Source organism: Ixodes scapularis, unplaced genomic scaffold, assembly GCF_016920785.2.
Source record: "Ixodes scapularis isolate PalLabHiFi unplaced genomic scaffold, ASM1692078v2 PGA_scaffold2__306_contigs__length_199485367, whole genome shotgun sequence".
NCBI classification, from domain to species: domain Eukaryota; kingdom Metazoa; phylum Arthropoda; class Arachnida; order Ixodida; family Ixodidae; genus Ixodes; species Ixodes scapularis.
In genome coordinates this window covers 40625042-40647390 of record NW_024609857.1, presented here as the reverse complement: position 1 = coordinate 40647390, position 22349 = coordinate 40625042, and the positions used below count along the sequence as shown (strand labels likewise).

At 46.9% G+C, this 22349-nt stretch overlaps 1 protein-coding gene across 1 annotated transcript in view; it reads left to right on the top strand.

Moving 5' to 3' along the window:
- Positions 1 to 2314: 2314 nt before the first annotated feature.
- Positions 2315 to 22349, top strand: part of LOC8026588 (GRAM domain-containing protein 4) — an 83401-nt gene continuing 63366 nt past the window's right edge. The window contains exon 1 of the mRNA XM_040498463.2: positions 2315 to 2539. Coding sequence (XP_040354397.2) covers positions 2501 to 2539 — 39 coding nt within the window. The 5' untranslated portion in view covers positions 2315 to 2500. The remainder of the gene's footprint in view (positions 2540 to 22349) is intronic.

Sequence of the window (22349 nt, the reverse complement as noted above, 5' to 3'; positions counted from 1 at the left end):
GAGTTGTAAGCGGCTTTCATTTTTTTTACCCCTGTTTTCGTGGGAGTAAAAAAACAACAAAAAAGCGTCCCCGGCAGCAATAGACCCTTTCAGGAATTCAGTCTGGCCACTTTGATCACTATCATCATCATCTGAAAACGGCATACGTGCTATACTAATGGCGGCCTTCTGTTTACTGATGAGGGAAGAAGTTGAATATACTCCTAAGCAGATGATTCGAGGCCTATACATTCTAGATGTTTGCGCGGCGCAAAGCAGGAATTGGACGCAAGAGCTGCGTAAGCGTTCATTTCTAACTCGGTCCCAGTCAATCTGTTAGTAGCACTCACTCGGCTTCAAAGCCCCTTGATGTATAGAACTCTATCGAGGCGTCTATGTGGGTTGGCGCTTCGTTCCGACTGGCTGCATTTGTTTCGCCATCGACACTCAAAGAGATTGAAAAATAATTGTAGTGAAGTGTGCATTCTCGTTTGCCGTGGACCTTTAAAAGTGACGGTGCCCCATGAAATACTGCAGAGCACAGGTTCATTGCCGCCATTAGTATAGTAAAAGTTAAACTGCAATTTGGGTCACCAGATGGCACTGAATTCCGGAAAGGGTCTATGGAGGCCAGCCACGTCAAGGTGCTTTTGCGCGAGCTGTGGGCTGAGAGAACTAGTGTCACGTGAAACATTTTCACTTATGCTCTTAATACTTTATTAGCCCCGAGGAGTCCGCGTGGAGCCCCCTTACGGCGAACCGGGGTGACGTCACGGCGAGAACAGAATTTTTCCCCGACTCGGCCCGCTCGCCCTGTGGAGGCTGTGATGACGTTAGCTGTCGGGGCTCTCGTTTCTGTTTAATTCTTTTAATCAAATCTAAATACCCACCCCGACACGCGTGTTCGATTTAACACTCGTTGATGGAAATTAGCCAGCGACGAAGAGGCGCACACTTGGCGTCTTTGAAACTATTAATGCAAAATAAATTCCTACGTGAAGCAGCGTACTGCTTTCTTTCCTTTCCTTTGACGTGTGTTAAACCCCCCTCCCCCTAAAAAAAAAAAAAATCAAAATCTTTCATTTTAAATTTTTTTTTCGGCGTTCTTACGTGTAGGCACGCGGGCTTGCCCGAGCCAGAAAGCGTATTCATCAAATGCAGTATTGAGTAAAAACGCGGTAAGCTCAAGCATTCTACACTGTGTAATAGAATTTCAAGCATTCGATGTCATGGGCGATTTTATGGAGAAGTGCTTAGCGGTTGAATCGTATTCGAGGTAACCCAGATAAAACGTGTTCATGTAAATGTTCTATAAAATATCTACAAATGAACTAAACTAAAATTAATAAAGAAATTCAAGATAACCCACACAAAAATTATTATTATCATTATTATTTTTTAAAGTTTCCCAGACACATTTACTCCGTATATATATGCAATGTGGTCGCTGATAAGGTGAGAACGGCAGAGAGGAGCTTCGGTTGTCGCTCCTCCCGCGCGAGCTTCCCAACTGTGACAGCGTTTGTCCGCCTCGTGCGTCTTCTCGGGCACGCGCGCGCAGCAAAAGCGCGCGCAGCAAAAAGCGCACGGCGGAAACCGCGGAGCGCGTGCTTGGAGACCGGGCGCTGAGAAGAGACGCCCTGTCCTTCTCACCCTATCGGTGACTGTAGGTTTTTGGTGCAAAAGTACGGTGCATGGGTGCCCCTCCACTCATGCACGGCACGGGAAATATATCTTTTTAATAGATATGGCGCGTGCGCTCGTCTCGTACTCTCTCTTGTATTGTTGTTGAACAATTTTCTTTTTATAACACAAATTCTATCTTATTTATTTTAAACACAATATAACTATATTATGGGATACATTCTTATAAACTAAAAAATGCGCAAACCTAAAAAAAAGAAAAAAGATTTGGCAAAAAACTTTTTGACGTAATTTTTTGTTTGACGTAATTTGACGTAAACGCATGATATAAAAAAGACGCACATGTGCTTTTTGTTTGAACACCTGCTCCTCGAGGCACGTCGTGCGGAATCTAAGATCTTTCGTCAATTATTAGGTAATTCAAGATGACAATCTCGATGCGCGCGTCCGCACAACAAGATGAAAACTGAGCAACTAACCCTCGAGAGGAAATAATTATGACGTCATCGATTAACGCGAAGAGGCGACAGGTCGCCTTCGGGTTCTCCCTGCCATGAATAACAATCGCTCCTCCGCGGGCCGTCGGCGGACGGCCTTGGAGGAAAAGAAAGGCCCGGAGGCGCCTTGGCACTCTCGCCCTCTGACGTCACGACGATCCTCAACCAATGAGCGCACGATGTGAGGTGGTCACGCGGTCTTCCGCTCAAAGAGCGTACTCTTCGATGAAAAAAAGGCTCCCGTTTTCCTCCGATTCGAAAGCACTAAGCCGTGTGTGCCTTGGCTCGTTGGACGTGTGCGTGTGAGCGGCGTGATAAATATTTGTGTTGGTGTTGTTCACGACTGTCTCGGTCGGAAGGCAAGCGAAGCCGTCGCCGCAATGCCGCTACTCTCACCAAGACTCTTCCGAAAGGAAAAGGTAATGTCGCTACTTTTTATCCAACTATTCGCTTGATAGTAGTACACCCTAAAATATCGTAATCAGTTCCGATTTTCTTTTTCTCGTTGTCGAAATTATGTTTCGTCTTTCAGCTGTAAAATCGATAAAGCATGTTGGTAGTTTTCGGATTTATTGGGCGAGGTTGCACGCGCAAGCGTGTACCGGTGATGCGAACTGGTGACGTGACTGTTTGTAAACACCCGCACAAGCAAACCGGCAAACCCAAGCGCGGGTTGGCAACGCGCTCTAGTTCGGCTTTCTGGTGTATCCACAAGTGTTGAAAACAATTTTTCATCGCGTGTTTATATACGCATTCTAGCCTGTCCATTCCCTTGTGCGATGTCGCGCGTTGTATGACGTCACTGGGGGAACAGCGCATTCGCAGTTACGTTTTACAACTAAATGTTTTTTTTTTTTTTCAAACACCCTCAAATTTATTTTTTATTTATTTACCAAACTGCCAGCCCAGTTTAGGGCCAAGGCAGCAGTGATTGATACATTGCCAAATCGCACACTGACGTCTGAATACGTGCTCTCGGATGGTGCGTCACGCTTACTGATGCTGTGTAGATTTTACGTTATATGGTGAGGCTGTAAACAGCAGAGACGCTTTTACAAAAAGTTATAGAGCAATGAGCGGGCCCACAGTAACTGACACTACAATTTACTGATATATATATATATATATATATATATCTTTTTTATAGTAATAATGCAGGTTATTATTATGGCTCTATAGCCTTCCACTGTTCTTTTGTGTCCAAATCTTTAAGAATTCCCTCAAACCACCAATGCTTTCAAAATTGTTTACAACAGGCATTAAAAGCAGGATGTCAAATATTAACTGTTCAAAAATTGACTATATCTGAGGGGGGGGGGGCATTATTTTATAGAATTATTCGTATCAATCACCCAAACTTCACTTTTCAAATGTCGTGAGCATCCCGTACTGAATGCGTGCGCGAATATCTGTCGCACGCGTTGACCTCAAGCTTATAAGTCCAGCTTGAGTTCAGATATAATGAGTCAAACAAATTAAGCAACGAAAATGACTCTCACAATTTAAAAAAAAAAATATTCGACAAAAAAAAATCATTGGCGCGCAATTAAGCTAGAAACAAATGACATGGAGTCTTCATGTAAGGATGCAGGCAAGCTGGTTAAAAACGGACATTTGTGAACCCTTGGATCTCTAACTATTGGGGATTCGTGTTGTCCTCTCCTTACGTTTTTCCACTCTCCTGGATTTGAAAAATGGAGACTTCGTCGGCTGACAATTTTTATTAAATCTCAAAATGCCGTCAGTTCGACCCGTCGAATGCTATAAGTAGAAACGAAACAATTCCACGAAGTGCTTGTGTACAAGGTGCCTCGGCGTCTCAAGTTCGACCCAATGTGATTGCGTGTCTTGCCCCTTCTCGCGAGGCGCAGCGCCGGCGGCTCACGCAACAAGAACCGACCAATAACCGGAGGACGTCATCGCTTCCTCGTGTTACTGGATGGTCCCCTCTGTCTGCCCGTACCTATGGGCTTTTCAAGGACACTCACCACACGGTGACGGGGAAGCAGGAAAGGCAGGGGCAAAGGGACCGTACATCAAGACAGAGCATTTTCACTGCTTCCATCTTCATAGTCTCGCACGTAATCGGTTGACCGTAACGAGGGCCAAGGATTTTTCACGACCGTTATCTGGGCGTGGAAAAAACGCCAAGTGCGGGGTGGAGGTCGACTTCAAAGTTTGATGTGCGAATGAAGGCGGCGGTTGGCACGTTGAGCCCGAAAGACACGCGACGGAAATGTATACGGGGCGCTTTGTCCAGCTTATATCTGAGTATTTATTTTTACTTTTTGTTTATTTTCTGTTTTACCCAAATGCGAGGCCTGTGTACTGGATTCTTTACGTCGTCTTCCTTTTTCGATCACAGATAGCCCACACTCGCTTTCAACTGGCACTGCACCGGTCGAACACGACCCCAGCTGAACGCTGACGAAACTTTAAGGTTACGTCACCCGAGCGATGCGTCAGAAACATAAACGAGTAATGTGTGTTGTTCCCCCCTGGGGTTGGGTTCTCAACTTGGCTGCTATAGAGCGCGACGGTTGTATCTCGTCCCGAATAGTCGTTTTAATGCCTTCCGCCGGGCTTTGGAAGCGCATACGTTCAATTTTGCACGTGCTACGTCTGAATACAAGCATCTGTCAGCCCATAGCATCATCCATAGGGAGTATTCACTGGACGCCATATCTGTGGGTGCTCTTTAGAGCGCATGCTCAGAGCGAGTTCACATCAATAGGATGCTAAGATCGGCACTCTTGAAGGTGCGGAATGCACGTTGCAAAAGAACTGTAGAAGCTCGCCGTCAACACGCGCTCAGCATTCGCGCACACAGCTATGGCCGCCAAAGCCTGGCAAATCGCCACGAGAAGCGGCCGCCGAAACTGAAAAGGTAGAGCGGCAGACAACAGATGAGAGGAGAGCCACGTGACGGGCGCCCCGCCGAAACACACTCCTCCCAAGCGATAGAATGTCCGCTCATGCTCCTCGCGTTCCTCGCGCTACCGCTTCTTTCCTCGTCGGGTTTGAAAACCATGTTTTGGGTCCTCACCGCTGCAAAAGCTGTGCGCTGACGTCCAAGTTCCCCGAGAAATGCTTTGTGCTACCGGGTTTTCGCGTTCCAAATCTGCGACCGGGCACTCTATGGCTCCGTCGTCGAACTGCCAGGCTTTATGAGTAAGAGGGGGCTATGATCAGCCTCCATACATGCACAATAACAAAACGTCTAAAAAAATCACGCAGCTTGCGACCTCAGCTTCTCATCAAACATTCGTTTCAGTCAATGTTACTAGAACACTCAGTTGGGAAACTCACAATTGAAACGTGGGTCACTGGCGTCCACCGAGACCGAGCTAAATTAAAGTATAGACGCTTTACACACGCGCCAAATTACAGCCGCCATTGCTGACCTTCTCTTGTCTTACCGAGATGCCGAGCAACTGAAACGGTAGTTGACGATCCTCTACAAAGACCGATGCTTTAGAAAAGGACACAGTTGAATCTAATGTGGCAATAACCTGGCCTGCTATGGTAATGATGAAATGAAATAAGCGAAATAAGAGGAAACAAAAACTGAAGGTCAGTTATGGCGGCGTCCATGCACAGCTGCTGCAAAGCGTCTATATAGGGGCCTTAAGCTGCTGCTGATGATGATGATAATGCGGCTGTTTCCTTTAGATCGGGCGGGCTCGAACAATATTCATGCCCAAGCCTGGGAGCATTTGTGTATTATTGCCCCCTAAGGTAGATCTTTTTTTTACCAGTCCTCCAATCGTCTCTTTGTTGCTTCGACAGGAGGCTTATGCGGGCCACTGGAGGCCGTAGTCTCGTTCGAGGCAGGCCTGTCCGCTGGTGGGCTTAACCTCAATAGTTTGGGGTCCATCTCTAGAAACAGTTGAGCCCAATACTTCGGCAAGATCCAGGGGGCTTTGAAGGTCTCGGTCGTTGTCTCCTGACCGGGTTGCCCGGAGCCCTGCACATGCAGTGCAATGTGTGCTACTGTTCCGTCGTGGGCCCCACGCTCGTGTTCACGGTGAAATCATAGTGTCGTCTAGACAGCGTTCTTAGTGCCCCGGCTCGTGCCTCAAATAGCAGACGACTACCCAGGCTATTATCGCATAGCCTAGCCTCCGAGTCGATGGTCCTCTTGTGTGCAACGTACACATCGAGCGTAGTCTTCGATTGGACATCTTTGTTTCCTGGTCGCGAACCTTTTTCGGGACCTCTCTCTCCTATTCCGTGGCCGACGACGCGTGGACAGGGTCGTCAAAGAAGCCGTGCTTCTTTTCGAGCTGGTATAGGGGTTTCTGCCAGTGGGTTTGCAGCCCAGTCAGATGAGTGTACCTGCAGCCTTTTGGCCGACCGGCAGGTGTTCATATGTCGGAGTCGTCCGTCGTAAGCGATTTTACTGGTAGCTTCAAGGGCTTCAAAAGAGGATCATCCCAAATCGCCCTGGACAGCCTCATTTGCTACTGTACCATGGCAGCCTTGCGCTTGGCGCCCGACCTCCCTCTGCCTACGTTCTATGTGAGCTCGGATATCTGCAGGGGCACACACCACAGCAGTCCGGGCACCACAACCGCTTTCCACAGCTCCCGGGTCACAACGAATCTATTACAACTCCAGAGATTCCGTCTGCGGAGTATGCCGGTTCCTCTGATGGCTGCTTGGTGGAGATGGGCGTGGCGCTCTTGCAAGTAGTCCTCTGTATTTTGTGAGTGTAATCCCAAAGTACCTGTACGAGTTCACTACAGGTACGCAGTCCACCCCGAGTAGAAGACTGCCTAATGTTGGGTCTTGTGGACAGCGGCGTAGACTTACCATTTTCCCGGAGGGGGGTAGGGGGGCGGGCTGAAAAGTTTTTCCGGGGGGGGAGGAAGGGCTTTTACGCGCAAATTTTTTTTTTTTTACATCGGCGATTATTAGTAGTTTATTTTAGGGGGTACATTTTACAGCGTACGTATATCGCCATGTATCCGTCGCTGAGTGTCAATGCCAATCACCGTGCAAACGTAGCCGTGTGTTCATTGCCTGTACCACGGCGCGTGCGCCGGCGAGCACAAATCTGAAAAACGAAATGCTTGTGCCAGCTGCGAAGTTGTGGCAGTAGAACCCAGGCCCTTGTGCTTCTGAAGCAGTAATCCACTCGGCCACGAGTCTTTTCTCTTTAATACAAATAAAGCCCGCGGCTGCAGAATACCAGGTCAAACGCTTATTAAGAAGACAAGTAAAGATCATGGCCCAAGAAAGGCTCTGCCCCCCCCCCCCCCCGGGCCGCATCTCACCAGGGGGGGCACGAGCCCCGATGCCCCAAGATGCCCCTTTTACAAATTAAGCCAACTATATACAGTGGGAAAGTAACTATACTCTGTTTCACCTTATGGAGTACCGCAGTACCGCAAGCTCCTAGCTTCAGGGCATATCTCGACAAGCTCTCGTGAGTTAAAGGGGCGATGCAACGATATTCAATTGGAATGTTTTTAACTTTACACGAGCTTACTGGCACTAGTGGGACTCAAGGATACTCGCACGGAACGCCACTGAGCAAGAAATTCCTTTGTTGCGCTGTAATTTCGAGGACAAAACCGAGTGTTTTCATTCAATCTCTCCTTCGCAAAACCTGATGACGTAGCTGGGCGGTAGGAGTACCGCCCAGTGACGATATTTGAATGCGGCTCATTGATTGGACCCGAGTATTGCGTAGGCACTCGGTTTGGGCTCGTGATAATTGATAGCTCGAGAAGCATTCGGGTAGTGCTCTGTGTCCAATCGCTGCAATGACGACAACAGCCGAACCATAACAATGTCTGGAACTCAGCGCGTGTCCTGTGCCTTGCCAACCCCAGCGCATGGCTGTGATCAACATTGGCGGCATATAATCGGCTCCAGATCACTTGGCCGCTTGTTCTGGCTGCGAGCTGAGGGAGTGAACTCTGCTCGTTTTTCTTTATTTTTTTCTGTGACTTCGATTGCGTGTGGTGAAAAACGAACGGGTATTTCACAGTTCATTAACGTCAGGGATCCGTTCTAAGCGATATTTGCACAAAATACAAAAATCGTTGCATCGCCCCTTTAAGAGCAGCTCGTAACGCTATGAGCTCGCGCTTCTAGCCTTCTCTGCGGTACAACATAAGGTGAAACGGATTATAAAAACAACATTCATTTACACTTCACCCGCGACACCCCCGATTGTGGCCTTCGCGAGTGAAACCTGTTCAGCTTTTGGCTGAGAGCGCGTGACTGTGTTCTAAAAGGAAGAAAACGAGAAAAAGAAATCTTGGCGACGCGAAAAAGCAAGAGAGAAAGAAGATCGAGGACTTCGGGGGGGGGGGGGGGGGGGGGAACAGTGTTGGTGAACGGGCGGAACACCAGGGGGGCTATATTGCGCTTTTTGCATAAAGCCCCTCGATGTGTTTGCGCTTGTCTTGCAAGTAGCGTCAAATGCGCGAGTGCACGAGGCCCATGTCTCGAGCGGCCCTTGGAAGCAAATGGCGGCACAGCACTGAAATAAGCGGGCCTTGGAAGCGAATGGCGGCGGAGCACCCGCTCATGGCACGTGTCTCGCGCGCTTCCACAACAATGGTTGGCGGTACTTGTAAAAAACGCTTTTATCAAGGGGCTTTATTTTTGCACTCCCAGGAGACTAGGGAGAGGGAAGTGACGTCAACAACGCAGCAAATGCAGATTGGATGTTGATTTTGTTTTATTCTGTCAACATCCAATCTGATTTGCTCTAGTCGTTGACGTCACTTCCCTCTTCCAAGTCTCCTGGGAGTGCAAAAAGCGCAACATAGCACCCCAGACTGATCGTGAACGGAATGGGCGGAACGCGAGAGTGATCAGCGAACGGAACACCAGGTGAACGCCAGACAGTGAACGGAATGAACTGAACGCCAGCTGAACGTCAGTGAACGGAACGAGCTGAACGCCAGCGGAAGGCAAGCAATCGGATCGAACAGGACGGATCGAACGAGACGAACGCCATGAAATGACCGAGATTCTTCAATGTAAATATTTATACGTTTATTTTATCAGTGTAAATACAGCTTTGTTTTCTGCTAAAGTTATCGGCCACTATTATAACGACGACACCCACTCGCTCTTCGAATCAGAAGCTCTGGTGGTGCTTGTCTGCGTCTACGCAGACAAGCACCACCAGAGCTTCGTCGCAATCAACATCATTCACCACGTGGAGATGCGGTTGTTTTTTATATATATTTTTTTTCGCGCGTGTTCAGGCACCGCTGCCATCATTTTGGCAGCTCTCCGCGATTCCTGTATAGCGTGACTGCTGTCAAACGAGCGTGTCCGCGCGGTTCATTTCTCAGCGGGTGTCGTCCTTCGTCAAACTATGGACATCTTTCGTACACTCTTGTCCGTGACAGTGTTTGTTCCTCATACTATTCTTGCTACCTTCTAAAAATTTCAGCTGGTTCAACTTTCTCCTTTCCCAGAAATCAAATTATGGGCCCCTCCTCTACACCTACGGACAGGTTGCTCGCCGCCCAGGTATACTGGTCATGCATCAAATACGTCAATCCGGGTGTAGAGTACTTAACGTCCTCCACAAGTGTCATTATGCTACGCTTGTTCAGAGATCTCTTATGGATGAAAGTTCCGGTCAGCCATGAATGACCTCCGTTGGACTGCGACGCCGAGCACGACGTTTAACTTTAGCACAGAACGCGTATTGCCTGGTGTAAACATTTTCAATCTCAGTCCCTCGTCGTTTCCTGTGCTTAATGCTGCATTCGCCACTCCAGCGGCCTGCATTGCAACCTCCTTCCTCCGTTCCCCATTTGGACCGCAAGGCCGTGACAGTTTTCTCTGTCACTTGAATAGAGGCGATAGTTCCCCGCTTCTCTTCCTCGAGTTTTCTCCGTTGAGTGCTGTCGCCTCCTCTAAAATTGTTATGTAAGAAAATAGAAGCGCAGGAATCGATCATTAACTGAAACAAAAACGCAGACATACACAAAAAAAAAAAAAAGTTTCTCTTTTTGCTAAGACTGAAAATCCTGTTTCTAAGATTCACATGTTAGGATCCAGTCCACCCAATCATGCATCGTTTCTTCATTCCGTCATTCCGGTCACACTGCTCATTCATCATACAAAAGAGAGTCTGTAGACACTAGAGAGTTTTAGGGAACCGGTTTTTGCTCATCCGATACGGTACGATGGGTCCTCCGGTTCAAACTGCGCATGTGCGAATCTTCTGCGGTAAGACATGCGCGGTGCTTACCGGAGGGCCCATTGTGCCGTATCAGACGTGGAAAAACGGTTCCCTAAAACTCTATACTGTTTGAGGTGTTCCTTCCTTGTGTGGTCATACAAAATTGTGTAGCAAATTGCTGGGCAATTGTGTTACACTCGTGCAGACTTGGGAAGTAATCCGTTACTTTTTGAAGTAATCTTGAAATTGCCACGTTACCTTTTTTCGGAAGTAATTTGTTATGTAATTTCGTTACAAAATATTGGTAACGGATTCGTTTAACTACTCGTTACTTTTTAAACAAAATTAGCATAATACAGTAACTGGAGCAATACGAACAGAACATTCAGCAGCATAAAGAGAGCAACTACAACAAAATAGAAAACATCAGGAAGAGGAGAATAGCCGAAAAGAAAACACTATTTGTTTTATGACCGGTTACTAGAACCACTAGAAAAACGGGCAAGGCATGTGCAAATATACGAAAGACAAATATCAAGTAAGACAACGCCGAGTAGGCTCTCCGTCGTTTTTCATCGTGTTTTTCTTCTTCTCCCGGGCAGGAGAAAGCTCTTCGTGTTTATTTGTTTTTGTCTTTTACACCGTTTCATCCTTTCCAACTTCTTCGACGTCTCCCGCCACCTGCACAGACATCAAACGCGGGTCCGTACCCCCTGGATTCGCGGGTTCACAACTCGCGTAACAGACGATGTAGCCACGCGCGAGTGGGTCGAATCCTCTTTGTCTTGATCTGCGCTACTGTATTCCAGCAGCCTCTTGAGGCACGGCTGAAAAGCGCCCGGAGCGAGGCTAAGAGCATCGTCTTCGAGGGTACGGGCGGTACTTCTTTTAATATACTTGTCTGGGCATGGTGGTCGAGTGAGATCCTCACCTTACAGTCAACTGTCAACATTAAAAAAAGGGGGGGGGGGGTAGTTAGGTCATCTAAGGAGTGCTGACAGAGCGAGAGAGAACGCGTGGAAGTGGTGTGAGCCTTTATTGTTTTATGAGACCGATGGTCACCGATTCTCTCGCTCTCTATACCCTCCTCTGGCCTCCATAAATATTAGTATGAAAGTGAGAACCGATGAACGATCGATAACCAATAACCGCTACTTTTTCTCTAACTGGTCGAGTTTTCGGTCATGGAGTGACCGTCGTCTCCATGGCCACGTCTTAATGAGATGTTAAAACTTCAGGGGATTAAGGAGAACGGACAACCTAGAGCTTCAGTGCATACTTTGCTTGCCAAAAGAAAAACAAACAAACATTGTCATCAGCAAGAACAACAAACTCTAACCTACGGATACATATCAAGGCAAGCTGAGTCACTTGCATTCTGCATTGGCTATACATTGGAACGTTAGAACCAAGTTTTTCTTTTCTTGTGAATAACAGGCGAAACACCCGAGTAAAAAGGGAGCTTTCGTAGATCGCTTCTTTAGCTCCGAATCTCGTAGCGGAGGTAGACGCTGCTACTGAGCATGCGCACCGCTAGCTTTGTCTGCGCAATTCCAAAGATCCTTTCCGAAGGTCGTAAACTGGCGGGATGACGGGTGCGGTTGCAGCTTTCGGTGCCTTGCCAGCTTGCACCTACACTCTTTCTCTTAAATCCAATATTTTATTTTTTAGGAGGACTACCATAATACGGGCGTATGATACATGAAAAGTCGTGTTGCAGAACATTTTTGAAAAATATCAAAATTGTTTGTATTGTTTTCTGGATAACTATACGGAAATAGTAACGTGAAAGTAATTTGTAACGTAACGAGTAAAGTAATCCGTTACTTTTCAGCGAAAAGAATTTGTAACGGTAATCCATTACATTTGAGGCTCGGTAATTTGTAATTGTAATTCATTACATTTTTCAAGTAACGAACACAAGTCTGCACACGTGAAACTTTCCGGGTATGGCTCCGGAACGTTACCGAACCCGGCACCGTATTTGTAAACGGTAGGCGACAGTGGCATGGCAACGCTGCTCGCGCCAGATTGGCTGGTCCTCGAAGAGGACGCTGCGTTGTCATTCATAGCAACGGCTGGTTACTACGCCGGCCGCCAGTGGGCGCGTTGCCGTGTATCATTTCAAGCCCGTATCACTGTGACAAATCATCGGTCATGGTGTTCAATGATGACGGAATTGCAGTGCTAAAGATTCAATGATTAGGGATTGAGCGAGTCGATAAATACAAGTGTCTAGGAGTATGGAATAACGAGGGTATAAAATATATTCCTCAATGAACTTTCAAAATGTGTAACTGGTAAGGGTAACAGAAATGCAGCTGTAGTATAAAATAGAGCACTGTGGAACTATAACGGGTATAAAGTGGCGAGGGATATCTGGAAAGAAGTTATGGTTCCGAGCCTGGCTTTTGCAAATGCAGTTTCGTGCATAAAACTGGATGTCCAGACAAAGCTAGAAATATAAAGCAACGTGGAGTAGGTAGATTGGCTCTGGGGGCACATGGTAAAACACCGAACCAAGGTGTACAGAGCGATATGGGATGGTTCTCATTCGAGGGCAGGGAATCCAGCTGTAAGATAGAATTTGAGAATAGCTCAAGAGAAATCGATGCAGAACGATGGGCACGAAGAGTTCTTAGCAATTTACACATGAGAAGCGTCGATACAAAATGAAGAAAGCGGACTAGAAAACTTAGATATAAATATACGAACAACAGCGGGGAGACGGTTGAGAAAATAAAGGTTAAGAAGAGAGTTTAAGAAACTGAAAGGGAAATATGGGAGGCAGGCATGCAGAATAAATCGACCTTGGAAATGTACAGATCGTTTAAGAAGGACATTAGTAAGGGGCCCATCTTCGACAATTCTAGGGGGAGCTCCTTATTGTTCGAGGCGAGGGTGCCCGTGTGGCGGTCTAAGACGTATAGACCTAGATATCAGGAAGTAGAGTGTGGAGCTTGTCGGGAGGAGGAGGAGGAGACGGCTCAGCACTTGATACTTTACTGTAAGGTGCTTCACCCTGTAGTAGCTGAAGAGGCGAGTAATTTAACAAACGTATTGGGAATTAGAGATAGTGAAGGGAAAATAGACACGGGGAAGGTGGAGATAGAACCAAGAAGAAATTATCTGACCGGTGGCATAGTTCGAGGGAAGGATGAATATTTCCTTATTTCCTTTTGGGCGACCCGCAGGGCGGAAGGTGTGGGCACCCGGTTGTACAGAGGCGGCGCCTCCGTCGTACGGATCGTGTATAGCTTTTAAGAATAAATCTGTAGATATATAACTCTATGGTAATAAAAGGTTAAGAAAGAAAAGGAACACTGGCTCGGTCGCGCAAATCACCGCCTGATTCAAAAGGGCCAGCACCATGCATCCATCCACCCATCCATACTAAAACACGTTGTAAACCCCCCCCCCCCCCCCCCCCTTTTACAAGCCAAAGAACGTTTCACGTAAAAAGCTTTCTGCAGACGCGTTCGAAGCATCCATGTGCATACAAAGCAAATATGCTTCGAATATGCTTCAGGCGCGTCCGCACATAATTCTGTTGTCATGTCAGCAACCAGGGATGGGCAAAATACATGCAAAAATGTATCGAAATACAAATACAAAATACTTTGTCAAAAATGTATTTAATTACAAATCTAATTACGTTTCTAGAGAAGCATTTAAGTACAAGCTACAAATACAACCAAATGTATTTGGTCTCCTCCAAATACTTTTCCAAATACATTTCTCAAAATTAGCGTCAGCGACTTCAGGGCACCTGCAACGGGTTTCTGGGTATCTCATTTTAATTTTGCATCGCACACTCCGGAGTTAGTGTGCGAGGCTCTAGTAACGTAACAGAAATATAATCACAAAAAAATGTAATCAGCTTGGACATAATAGGTGAAAAAAGTACAGAGCTTCAAGCAGCTTTTTTTTGTCGATTACATTTTGGTATAGACCAACAAAAAACCGAGACGACCAAGACGCGCAGCACTAGCTAGGGAATTTTTTATTAGAGAGTTTTAGTAGATCGTTCCCATGACTCCGATAACGATACCCGATACTCCGCCACCGCCTTTCTTGAGCATGCATAGTATCGTTATCGGGGCTATCGGGGGTATCGGAACGATCTACTAAAACTCTCTATTGTTGCAACTCGCACCAGTTACGAAAATCTGGACGACCCCCGCATTTAGAATGTTCCAGGCAAAAATATGGATGGAAACCGGGCTGGAAAGCATCACAAGTTGTCACAGGCAATTATTTAGCCAGTCTGCCTGTGAACGTCGATTTCGTCACTATTCTTGCCCTGGACTAGCACCGTAATCACAAAGTCATTAAACGCCAAACGTGAAAACAGCGCAAAAAATTGAACAAAGGACAAGTGAAAGGAGTGCACGGACAAAGCGCTGACTTTCAACTAAAGTTTAATTTTCAGGCGAACCAGAAAAATAAACACAGAGCATAGGAAAGAACCAATAAAGACACAAAAAATTTTTACAACCCAACCGACAAGATTTCTACCACGTCATCACCCTCACACATGCCTGCCATTCTCCCTGATAAAAAGGACCTCATCATCCCCCAAGTGCACCGACGGTGCGCTCACACATTGCCCTTCCCCTTTAGATAAAATGAAAAATGCCTCGTCAATCTCCCTGGCGGTCTTACTTTCATTGCGCGCCAAGATCGTCAAGTCATGAAAAACAGGTACGCAGCCGCACCTACTACAGTGAACCGCTAAGTGGCCAGCGGGGGAGGAACGGAGAGAAAGGGAATGTTCCCTCGCCCTCTCGTTCACGCACCTCCCCGTTTGTCCAGTGTACACCCTACCACATGTGAAGGGGATCTGATACACAACCCCCACTGCGCATGGTACAAAAGGAGTGCGGTGGCTTACATCACATTGCAAATCACTCCCCCGCTGGCCACTTAGCGGTTCACTGTAGTAGGTGCGGCTGCGTACCTGTTTTTCATGACTTGACGATCTTGGCGCGCAATAAAAGTAAGACCGCCAGGGAGATTGACGAGGCATTTTTCATTTTATCTAAAGGGGAAAGGCAATGTGTGAGCGCACCGTCGGTGTACCTGGGGGATGATGAGGTCCTTTTTATCAGGGAGAATGGCAGGCATGTGTGAGGGTGATGACGTGTAGAAATCTTGTCGGTTGAATTGTAAAAAAATTTTTGTGTCTTTATTGGTTCTTTCCTATGCTCTGTGTTTATTTTTCTGGTTCGCCTGAAAATTAAACTTTAGTTGACAGTCAGCGCTTTGTCCGTGCACTCCTTTCACTTGTCCTTTGTTCAATTTTTTGCGCTGTTTTCACGTTTGACGATGTTAAACCAACTATACTCCGCGACAACTTTTCTTGGCAATGCAGTGGAAGGTACGTCCCGCGTCCCCTCTCCCATTTCTAGTGTACGCAGGCTCTCATCCTCTCCCCGGAAATGGGGGAGGAGGAGAGCCTGCGTACACTCGAAATGGGAGAGGGGACGCGGGCCTGTACCTTCCACTGCATGGCCAAGAAAAGTTGTCGCGGAGTATAGCCCAACTTACCGCCTTGTTCACTAAACGCTTGTGCTTGATTGAGAGACACTGCATTCGGCGCAGAACGTAGTTTTCTTCCTGCTCTGGACAGTGACAATAAATTTGAGGGATGTATTTTCGCCCACAAAATTGTATTTAATTACAATTGTATTTGAAATACCCACGTTTTAGTATATAAATACACACGTCAAATACATTGCCCAATTTGTAATTAAATACAAATGTAAAATAGACAAAATATTTGAAATACATATTTCAAATACTTGTAATTGAAATACTGCCCATCCCTGTCAGCAACGAACATCGACGCACGCGTGACAGCGGCTGACCGCGCTTGACCAGCTCGATGGCCGCGGCCTCCGGCCGCGGCTCACGGTGTCTTTTATTTCGCGGACATCTTCTACGGCAAAGTTGCGCAGTAAACTTTACAACGTTACACCATTTTATCAGTGAATGGACGCGCATAACACAATAAAAGAGAGATACCGAAGCAACGAAAATTTCCGGAGATGTTGCCTTCAATAAGCATACAAACAATATCCGTAACGGAAGTGACCGGAATATTATGTATAGCATTTTAACCGGCTAAAGCGCATACAAGTGGGACTCGGATAACCTTTGCACATGAGCATAATGGTCGGTGTGAGTAATGAGGCTAAACTTCGCCGTTCCACAGCAGAAGGGGTACACGAGGGACACCTCACTTTTGCACACTTGACAAAGTGTTTTCAAAAAAAAAAAAAAAAAAGAGAGAGAGCCGTGTTTTTTTGTTTTCTTACGAAAACTACATATTGCAGGAAGCTGAATTTCCGTGAGATTGTGATGCTAACGACGGTGAGAGAACACGAAAGATTGAGAGCCTGATGTTACCTGGATCAAAAGGTACAAGAGATAAACAACATTTCCCTGTGAGGTGACGTTCACCTAAGCTTTATATTCATTATAACAAGAAATACCATTGCAAACTGCATTAATATCAGTAAAATAAAACAAACAAACCAAAACTTGTCAGCAAGAAAAACAAAAACAAGATAGTTTTTCTCGCTGATATGCTTTTCACTAAAATGAATGCTACAGGCTCCCACAACCTCTTTATTTGGTTTCATGCATACTAGGCTTGCGTGGACGTCGACTCATGCAGATATGTTATTTTTCTCTCGTGTCTTTTGATTCGGGTCGCATCATGTTCTCAAAATTCCGCGCTCTATTACCACGGCTATCGTCACAGTTTCATAAGTTTCACTTTTCTACGAGGCTTACGTTTATTTACGCTGGCTGAAAAACAGGGTTCTCTTTTATCGCAGGAACCCGGTTGTTTGTATCACGAGGGAACCGCTGCAGCATAGCGAATGGTCACGAGAGCTTCTTTCATTTTCTCTCTTGAAATCGGGTACGGCAATCGCCTCGAGTTGTGCGGGAATACTGTCGTGCGATCTCGTCTCTTCACGGTTCAACGAAGCGACGGCCTTGACACGACCGACTGCAAAAACTTCTTTTTTATGTGTGTGTGTGTGTGTTCGTTTTTTGTTTTTTTTTTTTGTTTTCTTGAAGGCCGGTTGTCCTTGCGTCGCGCGGATAGAAACAGCGACAGCAAATTCCACGCAAAAATAAAAGCGTAACATTGTATACAGGAAAAGGGATAGTTGAGAGTGGACATGCATATCAACACCACGATCGCTCTCTCGTTGCATTGCTTGAAGATAGAATGAACTACTATGCATAATTCGTTCCGGAAGGGTTCCTCAGGTGTCGTATTTCCAACATTTTTTTTTTTTTTTATGCGAGCGTACAAGTCAGTTCCCCGCAAAGGCGCGGCCATACTGTTAATATATTTTATAAAAGACAGTCTGCAGGCACTGTCATATATAACTGACACCTTTGATAACCTTTAAAAGACGCGTTAGTTGTTTCGTTTTGTCTCGTCGTGCAATGATAGTCGAAAACAAATATAAAGAAAACCGAACAGCGTTTTCTCCCCCTCAACTTGCAGCCAGCGGCCACGCCCTCTGGAGTCGATTATATGCTGCCCATGTTGATCGTAGGTACACGCGCTAAAGTTAAAAAAAAAAAAAAAAAAAAAAAAAAGAAAACACGGCACGCGTTGAGTTCCAGACATTGGTATAGGGTTCGGCTATTGTCGTCATTGCAGCGATTGGACACGAACTACTACACCCGAATTCTTGTCGAGCTATTGATTATCGCGAGCATAAAATTCGAGTGCTCACGTGCAGGGCTCGGGTCCAATCTATGAGCCGCATTCAAATATCGTCACTGGGCTACTATGCCAACGTTGACTATGCCATGACCGGACTGGATAGGAGTTATCCGCTTCTTCTCTTACGGTCTCTTCAGTCGCATAAAAAAAGCACGAGCACCATTCAACGTGGAATCGCTGCGAGCCAACTCACGACCAAAAGCGTCTCTGCGGTCAGCTTTCAAGGCGATCGGTGGCCGAGTGGTCTAGCGCACACCAGCTCGGAGCACGTGGAGCGAAAGCTCGCGCTGCAGAACCCAGGGATCCTGGGTTCGAGCCCCACCCCTGCCCGTTTCGATCTGGATGAGCATCGTACCGGCGTGCGGTCGTGTATCACTACTGCGTGGTGCACGTTAAAGACCCCAGGCTAGCGGCTGTACCGCACTGGCTAAATTTCTCATCTACAGCTGGGAGACTCGTCGCCCCTGTGAGGCAGACCAAGTTCTAGGCTGTATAAACACACACACAACCCAATTTTTTTTGCGGTCAGCTTTCCACAAGGGTGCCTGCATGTCTGTCTGTCTCAGGGTGAAGACATCCATTGTTGCACTGAATGTGCCAGCGCGTGACGCTCTCGCGCACTCGGTGCATGACTTGGGTGGTAAAATGGCGTCTATGCATTCGCCAAAGCTACGCGCTCGAGCTGAGTGACACCGGATTGCGCGCACTTAAAAAGGCATGAAAAACAATTGAGCGGAAAAATGGCTGAGATGTTACCACTCAAGCAAAGGCGCGCGTGTGTATGAAGGCACTCTACTTTCCACGGTTGGCCAAACCATGGGCATATCAGCATTGTCAGATTGTCAACTTTGACGGTGTTAGTTTCGGATTGCGACGGCTCCTAGCTTCCACTGTGCTTTTTAAACACACCACCGAACTCGTCGTCGCACCTGATGGTAAGTAGCCAGGATAACAACTGGTGACGTCACGGCGAGGCAAATCCCAGTCGTGACGTCACGGATGGAAACCATAAGAGGGCGCCACCGAAACATCTCGGCGCTAATAGGTCAAGCCCCTCTATCCTGGGAAAGGTGGCGCCATTCATTGTTGCAGAAACGCTCGAGGCACGTGCCACGCGCCATTTCTGGGAAATTCATGGTGTCTGAAATCCAGCTCAGTGCTGCGCTGTGCCGCCATGATCTTCCCAAGGGCTGCACGTTGCACGTGCCTCGTGCATCGACGCACCTTGCGCTACTTTTGAAACATGAAGGGGCTTTAACTAATTATGCCAGTGCCACTTCGGGAACACAGGTGTCATCATGCCTCACTGGCACGGTGGAAGAAATACATTTAGGTGATTACTCTCTGTCTCGCGCGGCGACCACATTATGTTCGGCGCACCGAGCGCGCTTCACTCGCACGGGGATAGATGGTGCCCACGTATAGACGCTTTGCAGCAGCTGTGCATGGGCGCCGCCATAACTGACCTTCAGTTTTTGTTCCCTCTTATTCTGTTCGCTTCACTTCATCATTACCACAGCAGGACAGGTTATTGCCATTTTAGAGGCTACTGTGTTCTTGCGCCCAACATAGGCCCTTGTGAAGACCCGTCAACGCCTGCTTCAGTGGTAGGGCATCTCGGTAAGACAAGAGAAGGGCGGCTATGGCGGCTCAATCTGGCGCGTGTGTAAAGCGTCTATAGAGGGGCTTGTGAAGGCTTGTATAGAGGGCTTGTGAAGGAAATTATGCATTCTTTACTCGATCCCTGTGTACTGTGTAGTGAAATGATGGATTTATGTTGGCGCACGGGCGCTGATTGCCTTTTCCCCGTGCGGTGCCTGTTTTTTTTTAAACAAGAACATTCCGATGATGACTCAACGTGACAAAAATACTCGTATAAATATAAAACTTCCCGGCATAATCTACTGGACCTACAATAATTTAGAGTAATTTAGAGTAAACACCTGGGTCGTACTCGCATGTTTTGTCAATCAACATCTATGGTAACAGTTCCGTAACTTGTTTACACACAATGCGTGGCTTTATATGAGGTCGGGTGATTTTTCCCTCCTGCTCCTGCCTTATAATAAAAAAAATTCTAATAATGTTACATAGTGGGGCCTAAATAATTCTTTACATGCGCATAAAGATTTTAGCGTTACAAATGATTTATACATAAAATGAACATGGAACATACAAACCTTGTGAGCAGAAAAAAAATCCTATTTATGATGACATAGTGACTGAAACGATGACACAGTATGATGACATACTGATTGACATGATGACACAGTGACTGAAATTCAAACAATAGTAGCGGTTATAAGACATAAATCACTTTTCATCTATACTCTCACAATATACCGGCACTGCGTCTTACAGGTAAAAAAATACCTGACGAGTATTTTTGCTTTAAAATGTACATAAAAGCTGAATTCACTGAATATTACCAAAGAACGCCACCTCCTACATCCTGTGTTTCTTTGCTGATTTATTTATTTCTTGAGCTTGTGTGTTGACACTCATCGTAATATGCTTACAGTGTTGTCGCATTCGCATGCTTAAGTAGTAGTGGAGCAGCTGGGCAGTTGTTTCTTCTTTGTGTTCAACGCATGGAAATGTTATTGCGCATGTGTCAAGAAGACTGTCGATTGTGTCCCAGTAGACAGTCTGGTGGCTTTTATTTTCCACGAAGAACTGTTCCGCTTTCTTCAGTAGCTGGAAAAGGTTCTTGCTGGGGTGTATAAGGCTTCCTCTGTTCTTCATGTTTGTCAGGGCTGCTTCAGTAGAAGTGTTCTTGTCGATGCTGAAAACTGATCGGCATGCAAGGCGGCGTGTAGCTTTTTTTTTTTTAATTTTCACGCTCAAAAACTTAGTTACATAAGATAGCATGCAGTCCACAGCCTTGGTTTCTTGAGCCTTTTCTGTCCAGACATCTTCGCATTCCCAGTCTTCGACAGGAATTAGACTGTCAAGCTTGGTCTTCACTTGATCAACGAGGTGAGGAGACTAGGTAGTAACTTGCGATCAGCCCTCGGGATTGCACGACGGCATTGCTCTAGGCGAGCGCCATTTGATGGAGCTTTGAACAAGAACACTCGCTCTGCGCAGTTCCGGTACCGCGAATTGCAGTTGGGAACGAAGCACGTTTTTCCCATCCTTATAGCATAACTTTTTCTTCGGGTTAAGGCTCATCTTCGTGCACTATGGTGGCACCGGTGATTGACACAGCACCAAAGCAAAACAGGAGGCCAGCCACTGACCGCACACCACTACCACACCGCGAAAAGGCGAGCCAGCTACGCCCCCGACACCGTGCCCGCCGAGGAGAGACCTTATACCCACGGTGCTCACACCTCAGCGCCCTCCGCGACGGCGGGGAACAACTACACCTCGTTTCACCTTATGTTGTATCGCAGCGAAGGCTGGAAGCGCGAGCTCATAGCGTTGGCAGCTGCTTTTAAGTCACGAGAGCTTGTGCCGCCGGGATGTGCCCCACAGCAAGGAGCTCGCGCTTGTAGCCTTTCCTGCGGTACATCATAAGGTGAAACAGAGTATACTCCTTGTTCGAGGCTAGCTCCGAACACGATCCGGGGCCCTAATCTGGGCACTTGGCGGAAAAGTCGGCGAGAAATTCGGCGGCTCTGATTGGCCGGCGCCAAGGTCAAGTGTGGCGTCGGCCAATCGCGGCCGCCCGATTTCCCGCCGTCGTTTTCGCCAAGCGTCCTGCTTAGGGCCCCGGGCCGCTCGCTCCCCGCGTGAAGAGCGGCCAGAGTCACCACCGAAATGTATTTCTTCCACCGTGCTCACTGGAGAGGTCGTAAGTACCGCAAGACAGCGTATCCAGTCCGGACGTGACTGTGCCAACACCAAGGGCCAGCACTGTGACCTCCAATTTCCAAACAACGTCATCAAGTTTTGCGAATGAGAGATTGAAAGAAAACGCTCGCGTTTATTCCTGAAATTATACCGCAACAAAGAGGTTTCTTGGTCAAGGGCGTTGCGTGCGAATATACTTGGGTCCCACTAGTGCCAGTAATTTCCTGTAAAGTAAAAAAAAAAAAAAAAACTGTCAATCAAATATTGTTGCACAGCCGCATTAAAAAGAAAATAATAATAAAGGTGGCGCCGGCCCGCACAGAGAGGTTCGAGACACTAGACGGTTCTTCAGAGGGAAAATTGTTATTCGGGTGTGAAACATTCGTTACATCCGAAGAGCTCCTTTTCTTGAGTTCCGGGTGCATAGAGAAACTAGACGAGCATCCGACAAACACCGATTGGGAGACATGCTGAATTCACCTTTAGCAACGTTTATTTTTTACACCTGATC